Source organism: Wasmannia auropunctata, unplaced genomic scaffold, assembly GCF_000956235.1.
Source record: "Wasmannia auropunctata unplaced genomic scaffold, wasmannia.A_1.0 LD336116.1, whole genome shotgun sequence".
NCBI lineage: Eukaryota > Metazoa > Arthropoda > Insecta > Hymenoptera > Formicidae > Wasmannia > Wasmannia auropunctata.
Genome location: NW_012026774.1, coordinates 614,348 through 630,677, shown reverse-complemented (window position 1 = coordinate 630,677; position 16,330 = coordinate 614,348). Strand labels below are relative to the sequence as shown.

At 37.7% G+C, this 16,330-nt stretch overlaps 2 protein-coding genes across 2 annotated transcripts; both read right to left on the bottom strand.

Annotated features, from left to right (window-relative positions):
- Window positions 1–4,925: 4,925 nt before the first annotated feature.
- LOC105450640 (ataxin-7-like protein 1) lies at window positions 4,926–13,841 on the bottom strand. Its single transcript, XM_011690608.1, has 6 exons — window positions 13,620–13,841; window positions 12,649–12,705; window positions 12,384–12,488; window positions 11,126–11,946; window positions 9,858–9,908; window positions 4,926–9,761 (listed from the first exon to the last, which is right to left on the bottom strand). Exons 1-6 carry the CDS (start codon window positions 13,702–13,704, stop codon window positions 8,955–8,957), a joined length of 1,926 nt encoding a protein of 641 aa, XP_011688910.1. The 5' UTR covers window positions 13,705–13,841; the 3' UTR covers window positions 4,926–8,954.
- A 1,016-nt stretch (window positions 13,842–14,857) lies between these two features.
- LOC105450713 lies at window positions 14,858–16,324 on the bottom strand. Its single transcript, XM_011690722.1, has 2 exons — window positions 16,234–16,324; window positions 14,858–15,812 (listed from the first exon to the last, which is right to left on the bottom strand). The coding sequence occupies exons 1-2, from the start codon at window positions 16,234–16,236 to the stop codon at window positions 15,165–15,167; spliced, it is 651 nt and encodes a 216-aa protein (XP_011689024.1). The 5' UTR covers window positions 16,237–16,324; the 3' UTR covers window positions 14,858–15,164.
- Between the last annotated feature and the right edge of the window lie 6 nt (window positions 16,325–16,330).

Sequence of the window (16,330 nt, the reverse complement as noted above, 5' to 3'; positions counted from 1 at the left end):
GTCTATGCATAGAATATATTTTTTTGTTTTCTTTTCATTTGCATTTGGTAAGTCGATTAGGTCCAGCTGGAGCACTCCACCAACCATACAAATAGATCTTGCTCTCGTACCTCATGGTGATGCTATCTTCGTCCGTTGAATCGCTGTTCCGTATTTAAAGAGCGCGGGTCAAGTACCCGTGCTAAACATTCAGACATCATATCCGCGTACGATGACATTAAGTAATTATATATACGTAACTGTAGCTTCCTTAATCTTTCACGAAATATTCGCAAAAATCTTTACAAATCAAACAAAAGTATGATGCAGCATATATTTCTTACTATCTTCTGTTATTAATATTTTAATTCATATATTGTTGAATCAAATAGCTATTCTCGGTGACAACAGATAATCAAGTCACTTTGAATAAATGCTGTCTGCACTTTTGGCTTCGATATGTATGTGTTTCAATCCACAATCACTGAATGAAATAATCTGGAATTCCCAGTGGGTGGACCAGTTTCTCGTCCCCGAAGATCTGCATGACCGTCGTGTCCTTTCACGGTGGACGTATCACTCCTTCTTACGAGTTTTACGAAGAGCGGTGCGCGCTGCACTGTCATCCTTTTTTTCGTCGAAGTTTCCCTTTTTGGCCATTACTTTCACTTTCATACGTTACTTTGGAACTATTCCTTAAATAGACATCTAACTTTACGTTTTCGAAACATTGAAAGTTATTAATTCGGAAGTAAGACGTATAGTTCTTAGAAGAAAATTCATATTTTTATAATACTTTAGTTATTAATATTTTCAACATCCTTAGGTTATACCTAAAACCTGTTAAATTAAAATAGTGAAAGACTGTAAATAATGCACAAATAAAAAAAAAAAAGTAGCAAACAGACGATTTAATAACACAGAATGCATGTTGAGGTACGTTTCATATCATTTTATTTCCAAAGCTTTTATGCACATGTAACGATCAAAATCAACTGCGTAACAATACTGTTTCTGGTGATCATAAAGGAGATTTTTTTCCTCTCTTTTAATACACACCGTCGCGATACATTCGATTCTTCGCTTCCACGCGATCGTAGTTTCTCTCTCCGTCTCTTACTTGTTGCAATAATAAAGTAGTCAAGAATTAAATGGTTATTTGTCGTACATTATATAGAGAATATACCTATAGTTCGTTACACACGTAGTTTCTTCTTGTAATCAAACGGCGAGCCGCGTGAAAATCGCTCGTACAATAAATCGTCGTAATACTGCTCGAATTATATTTCGAGTAAAATGTACCGAGAGAGTGCGATCGTACTCTAGACGGAAACGCACGTTATTAACACCCACGAACATTCTCGACGAAAGAAGCCTAAGGATACGTTGCAGTGACGTTTACACAAGATATTAGTTCGAGTTGCGTTAGCGACAAAAATCACTGCATATCTCACTTTCTAACTTATATTACGGTCGACTATGTTGGCAATATAAGATTACTTCGAGGATCATCGAAATCGGATATCAGGAATTTTTGTCTCCCTAACGCCTGAATATCCCTCCCGTCTCTTAAATATTACAATTTTACATTAAGACTTTTGAATAGTGAACGAGACCGCGCGTAGTTTTACGGGACACGTGTACTTTACGTAATACGCAAATAGGAGAATTCCTAACTTTAGGAATATATATATGTATATATATATAATGTTCGAAAAAAAGCACGTCTTCTTTTCCCACATCCATATATCTATTTCTTCTACGCGTACGATATTCACTTTAGCTTTTGCGATGCAGAGAACACCTGAAACTTACGTTCACTCGGTTCTACTATGAAAATCGAACCTACATTTATCTCGCGATTTACGTGGATAAACAAATGTTGTCGTAAGACAATTAAAAATATTACTTTTTGCGAAATATGCGAAATAGATGATATTTTTCGAAACTTGATGAGACTTGATCATTTTATATAATTTGTGTCAGTGAAAATTTGAATCTATAAAAAATTCTGCACGCGTAAATCGAGATTCGTGTATTTGGAAAGACATATTGCTTCCTAAACTTTGTAAAGTAATAAAAAAACGATTGCCTAGAAAATTTATAAAAGTGTAATACAATAAATACTGAAGTACGTATACTCGTCAATGAGTGTCACGGACTTCTTGACTGCTCGTGAGAGAATTGTTGATCGTCGACGATGGTCGAGGAGACACGGAAAGATGTTTATTGTACAAGCTTTTTCAATGAGGACCGACTAGCTTCGATAGTAGTGATTACGGGAAGGAGTTACATGATTTACAAACATGTTAAATACCTGAGAAAAACGTGATCACGAGCGCTAGCGAGTCAAATCGCGCGCTACCCTATTATATCGTTCATATATTTTTTTTACAATGATACGACTGCCACTACGTTGTTTAATAATCGAGATGTCGGTATCTATATAAAAATCGCATATGCAAAAAGCTACGACGATGACAAAACGGGGCAAAAACGTACACGTATATATAAAAAAGTAAGAGTTCAAATGGATACATCGAACACTTTCTCTCGCTACGAATTATGTAATATCCAAATTGATATTCCACATACAGTCGCTTAGCGTATTTCAGAAACATCGCCTAAATATATAGGTATATATAGAAATCCATTGAGAATCGTATACAATCGCTCCGCTTATAATGCGCGAATAATTAGCGAATAGTCAATGACAAAAAGGTTTTGTAAACATTTCTATTGTGTCAACGATACAACGACTGCAGATTCGAAACTACAATTCTTGTATAATAGCGACAACAGTATGTTTAACCGAACATTTTTTTTACATAAGCTCAGCAGGAAATTTAGTAAGAATTTATTACTTATTCTACTTATATAATAAATTATTCAATTAAATTGAGGAATTTTCATTGTACGTAATCCTAAAAGTAGAGAATAATTCTTTTTATAGATCTCACGATTTTCTAAATATAATTTTTTGGACAATCGAATAAAACTATTTTTTTGTTATAAAACCAATGTTGTCTTTTTAAAAAGACGAGTGTTATTTTAATGTATCTTCTAAATATACATTTTTTTCTCCTAAAAGGTAAAAGCGAGTTTTACAGAGCATAACTGATTTTCGAACGATTCGTCTTCTACGTGTTGAAAACCATTTCTATCAATAACAATAACGAAATATGGCGATGGTTGAGATAATGAAATCGTATTGTGATGTCTTTCTCTTTTACTTTCTTGTTAATCTTTGCGTCGGTCACGTAATCTTCCAATCGCATTACACATAAATATTAATGGCGTTTATGCGAGCCAATAAATATTAAAACATAATATTTTATTTTCTAAAACACATTTTCGTTAGTCGACATTCGATTTTTAAGATCCTTTAAGATATTATGCTCTCCTGGTCAATCTACAGCCTTTTTGTTCATTTACGTAACTTCGACCACGATGAGTAAATGGAGTAATAAAAGTATGCATGTTCCAGTCGGAGGCAACGACCTACAGTATCCCGAAAATAATGTATGCCAGCAGCAGCATTCCATCCTCGAAAAAATTTTTAGCCGATTATTACTAAATAAATCGATTTTTACTGAATGAAAATTTTGATTATTTATAACCTTCATAATTTTAATTATATATTTAATGTAAAAATTACATTAAATTTGAGATAAAGTTTTTGTTAAAAAAATAAGGGGGGTATTTAACAAGAAATAAAATGTTGCTACTGATATACTTTTTTTTATTTTTAAAGAGCACTCGTGAAGCAATTTATTTATAACATTTATGTGATTAGAATTTTAATGAAAAGATTTTTTAATAACGCGTTATAACAGACGTTTCGAATACTAAGCATCAATACTTTTAATTTAATAAACGATGCTAATAAAATTTAGACATCAATAATAGATAGCGAAATTACGTGATACAATTTCCAATATTGGTTAATTATACATGCCGCGTTAATTATCGAATAATTACAACGTATAGATAATACGACATAATCGGAATATCGCATTATAATATTTACAATGATATGTGATAAGTGATGACAATACGCATAATGTGTATGCAGATCTTGTGTGAGCTTTCTCCGCGATATATCTCTATTTTTTATATGAAAATTTCTCTGTCTAGCACATGCGTATGAATAGAAAAAAAGAATAATAAATCGACGCGAATGGGTATAAGGTAAACAAATAAAAAATCAATTTACAAATAAATATAAAACATATATTTAAATTAAATGCCACAAAATATCTTGCTTTGCGATAAACCTGAAGTCAGAGTGTCCCTTTTTTTTAGTTCCTCCACGTGAAATTACAGTGCCAAAGAGAAATAGATTATTCGTCGTTCTATAAGGGTAATATTTCAGTATGATAAAGAAATATATAATACCGGTATATCGGAGATTAAGTAAACGTTATATGCGTTATTTGGGGAAAGAATCTATCAAATAAATTCGCTAAAAGTCAATCTAATTCGCCAGATGAGTCTTTCCGATCTCATCGATATATTCAGTCTTCATCAATTTATCAATCTACCGTGTATCAACCCACACACCACAGTTTCACGCAGATTCGTTAGAATTAATTAAAATACTAGTCGTCTCGTGCTGCGTGCACGCGCGCGCGCGCGCTAGCGAAGCAAGGGGGAGTCGAGTCAGAGAAAAATACAACTGCCACTTCTCTCTTTTCTCTCTCCTTTGTTCTCTTCCCTTCTTTTAGGACTAAATGAAACTTTCTTAGGTATGTAACGAAACGGTGTCGGTCATTCGAATGCGCGTTTCTATAAAAAATAAATTAAAAGATATTCATAGGAATCTATTTCGAATTTCCAAGATTAGATTAAAATTTTTGCTTTCTTCTATTCGTTTCTGATGTTAATACTTAATAATATATATGTAGAAAATATGAAAAAAAGATTTAATACTTTAATAAATCTAAAATAATTCTTGATTTCTATTTTGCAAAATAAATTTCTATGAATCTCTTTCGATATTCCTTTTTTTTTTTACATAGTTTAGGGAGATGCAGCACCGATCGACATTTTTTATGTTTTGTCGGTGAATGCAAGAGCGTAAGAGCTTTCGGAAACAAATACGTTTTCTCAATGATACATCTTACAATTAACGAAATTATTATTGCTACTAAATCGATCATCGATCGTACATATTATTGCTCTTGGGAGCTTGAACAATAATGTAGAAAATCCGTGACTCCTTCAATCCAAGTTGAGCCAATGTTAGCTATGGAGCAAATTCTTTAATGTTTGTTATCTGAGTCCCATCGTTTTTCCGAGATCTCTAAGCCATTGATACGATCGTTACGCGCCGAGCAATGAACACTGACTGTGGTACATATACAAGTGGCTTTCAGGAAATCAGGAAACCGTATCGTTTCGCGACATTTCGTTGATTCGTGTTATTTCGCATATTTATTGGGCTAATTGTTAGCTGCCTGTTTCTTGTCTCACATTATAATATCCAGCGACTGAAGCTTAGGATTAAAGAATCGCTGAACGTCGCCGCGCATTTTCCATCGTTACTACGATTCTTATGTCAAATAAATGACGCTAGGAGGACATTTAACATTAAATGCAGCACTATGCGCGCGAAATTACGTAGATGAGACGCCCGTGAAGCAATTAGAGTTTCAATGCTTACGAGTTCCAACGGATTTTTCCTCCCACCCTCCCCTTTGCAATATTTTGCCCATAGATGCATATACATCATATATAGTACGTCCTTACGCAGCTATGCGGCTAATTGATATTCGTAGGTACGCGGGTAATTATCTGCTTACAAGATTTATGTACAAGTTATCACGATTTCAGGTAGCCGAGAGAATCAGTGGCGACGATGTGAAGCATCGCTTTATACTGCGCGGTAACGATATTCAGCGCCTGTTTACATTCGACATAATGTAACACATGTACACACATACACACACATACATACATACGCTCCATATATCTCTGCCTCTTGCCGTTTCTCCAAATAATTATCGTAAATTGGCCTAATTTTTATCATTTCTTAATTTTTTTTCACTACGCTCACCAATAAAGAAATTTATTTATTAACGCGAACAACAATTAAGCGGAACAACGCAGATTGTCTCCGCAGGGTTAGTAATTTTCTTCTCTTGACAAGGCAAAATCGATCGGGAGACGGCACAAAAAGCACCTGTTACGTACAAGACGCGCGCCGTCTGCCATCAGGAAAAGAATAGAACGCGCTACGTTCTTGCCGCCGAACACATAGAGACACAATCTACAATTATCCTACTAATCATTAATAGTTAAATATCACAATCTATGATAAGAAGTCCGCTTATATGCGTCTTGCCGCTAATCGCTAGCTACCCGCGCGTTCTTCAACCGTCGGAAAATTGCAGTGCGCAGAGATGCAAATCAACGTACAAAAATAAATAATCGTCTTGGATGAATACAGCGGGATCGTGTAGCTCACTAATCTGTCTGTGTTTTGAGTCCGCATGCAAACCTACGTTATATATGCCTACGATTTATTCGGAGCGATCGATCAATCGTCTTATAAACGAAGCGCTAAAAATAAAACAGGTCTGACAATGAGTCGTAAAACAGAAATTTTCGCGAAAAGAAATTTTCAAAAATGTTATCTATATAATATACATTAATTCGTTTGTGCTATACGTTGAGTACGCGTCATAATCCAATAATTATATACTAATTAAACAGTAATTCAATTACACTACAATATTTAAATATATATATATATATAAAATTTTGTTTATTTCATATTTTCTCATCAGGGATAAGGATGAATTAAGACATATAACACTTTATCAGCGCTATAATGCGATAATCGATCGTACCATACAGTCGTTCGCGTAGATTTACGCGGACTTTTACTGATAAGCGGAGATGAATACAAATTCGCTATTATTAAAAGGCAAACAAATGAAATAAATTTATTATGTCCTTACGAAAGCCATTCTTCTATGTAAAGATAAATTGTCATTTCTGATATTTACCGTAAATGTCAATTCAAAATCAAAACTGAAAATTTTAATTTTCATCCACTGGCCTCTTCAATTTTATATGTCGAAATGTAATTCAATCGAAAGAAATTCTATTTGTCCCTGTTATGTTTTGTATTTACATTATAAATTGATATCGTTTCGCTGTATATTCAAAGTAACGTAGAATGAAAGTTGAATCAAGTTGAAAAATAAATCAGTCAGGGCTATTTATAACGATTTCAATTACATTCTTATGGCAAAAACGGTAAAAACGAAAGAAGTGGATATAACATTAAATAATGGCGCTTCGTATTCTCGGAGTATATATGCAAAAGGGATAAGAGATCGTGATCAATAAAAAATATATATGTATATATATATGTATATACAATGTATGTACAATCTGTTCATATCATGGAGAAATAAGTCAATGTTTTTTTTCTATGCAAAGACTATGTGTTTATAGAGTATACTAAACGTCTTTCTATGTACAATATGGGATAATAATCTGCACTCTATTTACAAAATTTATGCACAATTCAATAAAAAATGCACGACATTCTGTACTGTGAAAACAATTGCGTACGTTTAACTTTATCATTCGGTAAAATTCACGTTACCATTCGATGTGCAATTATCAATTTTTCATTCAATAAAGTTTTTAGAATTTGGCAATAATTTATAAGAAAGTAATACATATAAATTTCAAAATGTAAAAATTATAGAGAATAAATACTGCATAAATCATGATATTTTTCTTGTTCTCAAAAGAACATTTTGAATCTTTAAGAAGCCCAGCATAATAAGTTTTAGATTAAAAATAATTTGTTTTATCGAGGTTTAAACAATTTTAATTCCGGCTATGACCGATATTCATATATATAGTCGATTTTTATATTTAAGAAAATCTTAAGATATCATGAGCCAATAATAAAGCCGTATTAGCATATAAAGACATTACGTAAGACGATTTCGGAATAAAAACCGACGATGAATACCGGCCTATGATTATGAAATATCACAAAATAATCGAGATAATTAAATATATACGACATATGATAATCTTTTTAGTAGAAAGATCTAATGATGAAGATTTTACAATTAAATGGCAATGTTGCTCGATATGTAACAGAAATATTCTTGATAAAGGCAAAATATAATTTCAAAAAACAAATTCTTACCTTGATAAGCGCTTCGAAATCATCTAATAAAAAATTTGTCTCCGTAATCATCGCGAGAGAGTCGTGACACGTGTTGAAAGAAAACAGGAGTGAAGGAATGTTCTGCGGCATCACGAGCTGTACAATAACTCACTCAATGATACACCGTGAGGATTCTGTGCAGAAATTTTATGGTATTGCAATGTTGTTCATTGCGCATTCATTCATTCACTGTTATCGAGATATGCTCTCAATCCTTTTCGTATCTGTTTATCTTAATCTCTTTGTATCTATTCTACGTTATAAATTCAGTAAATAAACGGAAGTGGGACATCTTTCTCTCTCTCTCTCTTTCTCTTTCGACTCGTTCCTTCTTTTTGTGAAGTTCCACGAGTTCAGGTACACGTCCAGATACGCGATCATCATAGGCCGTCGATCGAAAATTCTTCCTCGATGATCCACGGCAATCAGCGTACTCGTGATCTGAGTCTGAAAGCTTCGTTGCGCGATACTAATAGAATGAAAAATCACATCGCGCATTAAAGATTTCGCCTTCGACGGGAGTGCCGTCCAGGGCGATCTGTGATACATCGCAATTGATTTCGTTGTTGCGAAGTAATCACATTGTAATGATAGCAAAAATAAGAGTCTTCCCCCCTCGACGGGCTGTAGACGCAACATCGACTGTGGCGGCGATGACTAGGATGATAACGTGGGCGACGGTAAAGAAAAAGAGGGTCTCATGAAGATAAGGAGGTAGACAAACGACGCCCGCAGCACACGGTCCTCAGCCCGGAGTGGGTGGGGTCTTGTGTCAGTGAATATTGAAGTTGTATTGTTTGCGGCTGGATGAGATGCGGAGCCATCGGCTGACCGCCAATGGCTCCGGATGACAATTTGACCAGGAGATGTCGCTGAAGTGGGGATAGGGCGACGTAGTCGTTGCTTCGACTTGGATCGACGCAGACGTTGAAAAATCCTGCGACGATTGACACGACAGTTGCTCATGCTGCGACTTGTGCCTCTTCTGTTGTCGCGATCCCGAGCTCGCGTGGTTCAGTCTCTTACCGTTGATTTGACTGGCATGCTGCTGTTCCAGCTGTTCCACCGGCTCGAACAAATTCAGACTCGGCATGGAAGCCTGCATCTGCTGGTAGCTCCTCACCGAGATCGGCGACTGTGACGAATGACTATTTGGCCGTGATTGTATTTGCATCACTAGCTGTGATTTGGTATCTTTGGTAGTGTAAACGGGCGAGTACATGGACATGGTCTCGGTATCGATGTCCACCGGAGTTTCGCCTTCGAGCACTGCGGCGACCACCGTGGGTGGTTGTACGCAAGTGGTTGGCAGTGGTGCCGGTACGACTGGCATTGTGGGTGTCGTGGTAGTGCTTGGTATCAAGGTGGCTACTCCTGACTCTTCGCTGCTGGCACCCGGTAATGGGGACAATGACGGTAGCATCACGGATATTGGTGCCATCATCGAATTTGATTGTTGTTGTGACGAACCGTTGCTGCTATTGCTACTACTGCTGCCAGCGACGGTAGAATTGACCACCAGTGTGGACTCGAGATTCCGCAACTCCTCCGAATTGACGAAGTCCTCCTCGAGTTTAGTCTAAAAAAAAGAAGCATTGGCAATATGTAGAATAAGAACCGTAGGTCTCATAAGAGGAGGTTGGCGTTTAAGTGCCTAAAAGAAACCATGCCTTACAGGTTTAGTGGAGCCATGCGGGGCCAGACACCGATAAAGCAAATCAACAGCCTGCAATAACAAAAACAGAAAACAAGTATCAACCGACACCCTCTGCGTTCGTCTTAGCGCGCGCGCTAGCTTCTGGTTGTGTCTCGACTGGGTCGATCGATCCATGTTTGTCAGCAGAATCGCATAATTCTATATCTCTTTTTTGTTTCTACCTTGATTACAAAATATTTTTTGCTTTGAAAGAAATTTACGATGATTAATGAATATTTATCTTTTTATTAAACAGCAAAAGTTTAAAAAAAAAATTATGCTTGTAGCAAATTAAAGATATGAAATTTATTTTAATATATCTATGTCTATATACTTTTAAAACTGTTTTGTTTTTATTATCTATTCAAAATAAATTTTATAATCAAAAAACATTTATAGCACCAAAACATACGTATTTAGATAAACTCTTAGTAAACATTAAAGATAAAAATTAAATACAATATTAAAATCATATAACGTAAATTTAAGAATATGATATTTAATATGAAATGTCGAGTTTATTTCTGTGAAAGGCATGTAGAAAATTACGAAATTCTTTTGATATTATTTAACTACAGACATGACTGGATTTCAATTTCCTGGGAACTAGTAGAATTTCTAGGATTCTTAGGACAATTTAGATTATTTAACTTTATCGAACTTTGAAAAACAAGCTTGAAACAAATTTATCTTGACATTTCCAGAAAGAGATATTTCTACTTCATCCTTTTTGAGCCAGCTTTTCAATATCTAATACTATAATAGTACGCAGAAATGAAAGTTCTTTTTAAAGCATAATAAAAAAAGAAAGAGGAACAACATCATGCACAATATTTCAAACTTATCGAAACGTACAATAAAATTTCGAACAAAAAGTAAGAAAGCCACATATTTATCTTTCATATTTTTCTGAGACGCAGAGTTTCGAAAAAAAATATGTGTACACAAAAGAACAGTATTCGTACAATTTTTATTTTAATTACACACAATCAAACTGAAACTTTCATTTCACCATTGCGCCAGCAATCTTTTTGGCATAGATTGCTCGCGCAAAAGAGCCTAATCGTAATAGTAATAATAGCGTGGCAAATGAAGAAGATTCACACAGAGGACAGTACAGAACAGGAGAATCAGGGTTGGAGGGGGGGGGGGGGAGGAAAGGACAGGAAGTAGATGTATGTATATGTGAAAAAAAATCTTACATTAGATATAAAATTGCGAATACGAAGAAAGCAATGATTGCTTACCTTTGGCAGTGGATACGTGTCCGGTAACGATAGTACAGGCGGTGAGCTCGGCGTTTCCGAGTCGGCGATGGATATTGGAGTGTTCGGGGCAAGGGGATTATTTAGGTTGGATACGACGGCGGCGGCGGCGGCGGCGGCGGCGGTAACGGCCGAGGACACGGTGACGGTGCCGGAGACCGTCACCTTCGTCGTCTGTCGGTTACCGCCGCTATTCGGCTGCTCCTTCGCGGCACGATGTTCCGCGAGGAGCTTGTCGAAGGTCTTGCTGCGACCGACGACCGTTCGGCGTAGCGAGACAGTGTGCGCTTTGCATGTGAGCGACCTGGTGCAGGGCTTGCCGGTCTCCTCGATCCACACGCCACAGTGCCGGTCGGGATCGTATTCGCGGTCTTTGAGCAACGAGCGATCCGTTTTGAGCCTCTTCCGACGAGGCTGGTTGCTGCTACTGTTACTGCTGGGACCAGGGCTTTTGCTCGGACTCCCTCCACTGCTTGTCGACGCATTGGCAATATTCGAAGAACCGGTCACGTTAGGAGAGGTAGTTTGTACCGTGATCGATTCGAGAGGCGATCGGGGCGACGAGGAGATCGGCAACGAGGCACCTACAGCCAAGTTTGCCTGATCCGCAGTACGCTTAACGGTCGTGTGGTTCAGCTTCGCGCCACCAACAATAGAAATCGAAGTAGAAACTGAAGAAGGGGCCGGTGGTTGAGTGCTTCTCTTTAACTTGGAGACCTTGCAGAAGGGAGTTTTTATGGACGGTTTTGCAATTGGAGTCGCGGGAGGCGGGAAATTTGCCATGCCGGTAGAATGGCGACACTCTGTGGCAAAATAGAAGATGTGTTTACAAGTTTAATACCTGCAATATACGTATACAAATTGCTAATGAATTGCGAATATTTTGAATAATTTGACTAAATGAATCTCATAGCTGTGAATGGAATCATTGTATCTTTTATGATATAACATATTTTTTTCACGTTCAAATTTAGAAACTTAGACTTAATATTATAGAAAAATTTAAAATATATAAAATTTTTGTATTTTGAATTATAATTAACTAAATAATAAAACTAAAAATCAAGTTATTCTATCTCTACATTTGATAAATTAGAAATTAATCAAAATTGATGACTACATCTATAATTATTAGTAAATCTACATTTCTGTGTAAGTTCATACTGACACAATTATGTTAAATATAAAGCAATTTGATCATATATCGTTACATTTATGTACTCATTAATAAAATATGTACCTATATGTTGAATGAGAGCTTGCGGTTTTACTATGGCATCGCATATTTCACATACTACTCCATAGAAATCATCTCTCTCTGGACAAAAGCCATACAAATCGATATCTGAAAAATGTTTCATTAAATTAATACTATTCTAAATGTGTGAGTGAGTGAGTGAGTGAGTGAGTGAGTGAGTGAGTGAGTGTGAGAGAGAGAGAGAGAAGCAAGATAAGAATCTACATACGTATTATTATTATTTAATATATATTAAAGTAGTAATTACCATCTGAAGAAAGACGTGTGACTGAGCTTGATGACTGTACTTCTGTTTCTTCATCACCTGAAACACGCAACATATGCTCATAACAGAATCAAATATTAATTTTTACTTACTAAAGAAAAAAATGATTTTTATTTTATATATTATTTCATAAAATAAAATATTTTAACCATGCCTACATATATTAATTTCTCAATAAATCATGAATTTACTAAAGATTTGTCAGAGATTTATACTTGGCAATATCATATGTTCAAAATATCATATTAAAAAATTTATTATATTCTACACTCAAACATATATTGTTAAAAGATAATATTTTATTCTTTAATTAATAAAAATATTGAAAATTTTTTAGCAAATAAACTTTTAAATATAAATATGAAATAAAGGACACAGAACTTTATAGACAAGTCAACTTTATTCTTTTTGTTTACATCTAGCATACATGCATAACAACAGCTGTTGTACACAATTTACGAGAGGAAATCTACGGGAAGAAAACTTTGCGTGATATTCTCGCTTTCTCTCTTTTTTTTTTGTTTAGTAACAATGCCTTATATTGTGGAAACATCAACAATAAAGTCTATCTGTCGATCGTTTTATTCTCGACCGATGATCGACAGCGTTCGCTCGCTCGAATTACATAATTGTCAGTCCTGAAAATCATTCGCGAAGCTTCATGTTGGCGACGGGGGCGCACGGGGAGCACGCGAGAAATTGCTATTTGTACCCCCGTGCCGTTGATAAATCGTATACAACACCCCCTTCGGCGGGTGGGCCGCGACGAGCCGCGAGGCGCGAGCGATCGGGCGTGCGCGCGGCGCGCGCGTGTCCGTCGCGCTACCGTCAACCGGACAAAGGAGGAGCGTCGAAGTGAGGTTAGGTTACACGCGCCTCCGACGCCCGTCGCCTTCGGCGGCCGCGGGCGTGCGGGTGCGGCGTCGCGCGATGGACAGATTGAGCGCACTTACTCAGCGGCTTGTCCCGTCCGATTCTTTCAATCCAGCTGGACCAGGGCTGGCCGTGAAAGAATGTTGGGCTGTCACTTCCCGACATTGCCAATGGCGCTCGCGTTCCGAGTGAAACACGGCGCGGTCCTCGCGTGTATATAGCGTGGTGAGATTGTTTTTTGGGGGCCGGGCCGCGTGGTGGACTGTCAGGTGCGGCGCGGTACTATACTCCACGCTATATCTACTCTCCCTCACCCCCGCGATCTCCGTCGCACCCGTCGCGTGTGTGTGTCGCGCCGCGGCCAGACGCATTTGCCTCCTCCTGCCTCCTCCACCTCTTGCTCTTAGCCACCAGTTTCTCCCCCCGCCCGCTTCCGTCCCCGTCGAGCTTCAGCACTAATTGTAAGTACGCGTAGCACCGCGCGACGAAATGCGTCTCTCAGACGTGAATCTCGAATAACATATCGCGCCTGACGCCGTTCCGCGACGCGTCGTCGCGCGACCAAGATGCTGAGTGCTCCGTCGTCGTCCTCGCGTTTCCGCGTGGCTCCGCGAACCTACCGAGAGTTACACCGAGTACACACGCACACAATCTCACGTACCGCACGCGCGCGCACGGCGGAACACTGCGGGTCTGCGGGACGGTATTGGCCGACGGTATCCTGACGTCACGGGCACGTCGTGAGCATGAACAACGTGCGCAGAACGGTGGCCAATCGCGACGAGTCGAGGCGCATACGGCGACTACGGCGTTGCGCTCAGCCGGCGCAGCTCACTGGCGTGCCGACCGTCCTACGCGGTGGCAGGTGGATTGTGTCGCGCTGCGCCGCGCCGCGCGTTGCTCCGGTGTCATTCACATATACATGACTTCATTGATAAATTTATATTGAATGCAAACTGGCCGATAGGTATCTCCCACCCAACTTTCTTTAGAAAACGCTTACTCATATTGTAAATCATGTTAGCTTTAATTAGTTGGATTAAATAAAGTATAGCTATCGAAAACTGTAACATAAGTCTCGCGTCTCTATGAAAAAGTCAATAACTTTTATCGCATTGTGTATAGAAAATTCGCTTATGATTCAACGAAAATTTTGCTTGTAGAGAGATTACAATAAAAATTATATCGCAGTGACGCATCGTTGAATTATTAAATATATTTATGTTTTTTCCAGTTTTGAAATAAATGTTTGCGATTATTTTCTGGAAATATTAAAATTTATTCAGTTATAGTTATATAATATATCGTCATTTCCATCTTTTCGTATAAAAATTCGACCACTAATTTTATTATAAAAACTTAAGCCATGTGACTTCTCACGATCATATGACATTTGTTTCGATTGCTTTCGAATTCTCTATTCTTGAGAAACCGAATATAATAATCCTGGTTGACGACTCTTCGAAACGTGAAATCGCATATTTCTCCAAAAGGACGGTTTTGACTAGAAATAACCGCTGTCGTCAACGGCCATAAATAATCAACGATCGCGCCCACCGCCAGAAACAAATGCTTAAATTTACAGTCTTATCGGTTGTCCGATTTACAATTCATCCGGTGCAGTCTTAACCCGCGAAGAACGATCTCGTGCTCGGTTGCGTTTGAGCTGGCTGGCCAGTGTTATTCACATCGCCACGATGGGCTTGGATCGCCTGCCAGTTGATGTACCAAAAGGGTTGCTTATCTCTCGGCCAGGTCTTGATCCTGTTCACCAGGTCAATGTCGCCGTGAGCGTCGACTGGTAAATCAGCTGGATTTATAGTTGTGTTCAGAGGCGATGCAGTTGCAAAGCTACCGCCTCCACTGTCTATTCGGTTTCCAAGCAGTGTACCATCGGCACCAGTTATCTGAGTTCCTTGAGCTCCTTGGTACGTTGGACTCCCTTGGTACATTGGAATTCCTTGAGCCCCTTGGCGCACTGGAATATCTTGAGCCCCTTGGCCCACTGCGATTCCCTGAGTCCCTTGGCCCATTGCGATTCCCTGAATCCCTTGGCCCACTGCGATTCCTTGAGTTCCTTGATTCGCTGGGATTATTTGGTCCCCTTGAGCTGTTTGACCTGTTTGAGTCGCTTGAGCTGCTTGCTCCGCTGCTATTCGCTCGTCGATATATTGAGGTAGAACCTGGGGCAGACGATTACCGGTACCAGCATGCCATGGCCGTTGCGACTGCACCACGTAAAACATGGTAGCGAAGAGTACAGTGTATTTCAACTATAATGAAGAATAATTTCAATTTAGATTTAGACTATTACGAAATCATCTGAATTTCGTATTTCTATTATTTGACAAATTTAAATTATTAGCAAAAGATTAACATTATTGGCTAAACATTGATACTAAAATAAAACTTATTAAAATACATAAAATGAAGATTTATATGAAATAATCAATACATAAATAGTGCGAATAAAAATAAATATAAATTATCAAATAATATCTTCCAATTTAATGTTAGTAATGAATGCTAATATAATATTCTTAATTGATTAAGAAACAATAAATTCTCTTTTTCCTTCTCTCTTTTTAAAAATAATTGCTTATAAAATATTTCAAATGTTCTAAAATTACAGATATTATTCTCTTAATGGAAATAATCATTACACAATACACGACATCACAAAGGTCTATTTACCATAATTGTCGAATATCTCGAAGCGTTTAATGAACTTGATAAACACGCAAAGATTTCACCAATGGTATCCAACGGGACTTAACGATCGTGCGATTCA

Excerpts from the sequence above, each read along its gene's own strand:
- LOC105450640 (XM_011690608.1), bottom strand. The coding sequence starts at position 13,704 with ATGTCGGGAAGTGACAGCCCAACATTCTTTCACGGCCAGCCCTGGTCC. Across the intron at positions 11,947-12,383 it reads AGCTCTCATTCAACATATAG|AGTGTCGCCATTCTACCGGC; the intron begins GTACATATTTTA and ends ATTTTGCCACAG. Across the intron at positions 9,909-11,125 it reads ACACGTATCCACTGCCAAAG|GCTGTTGATTTGCTTTATCG; the intron begins GTAAGCAATCAT and ends TTGTTATTGCAG.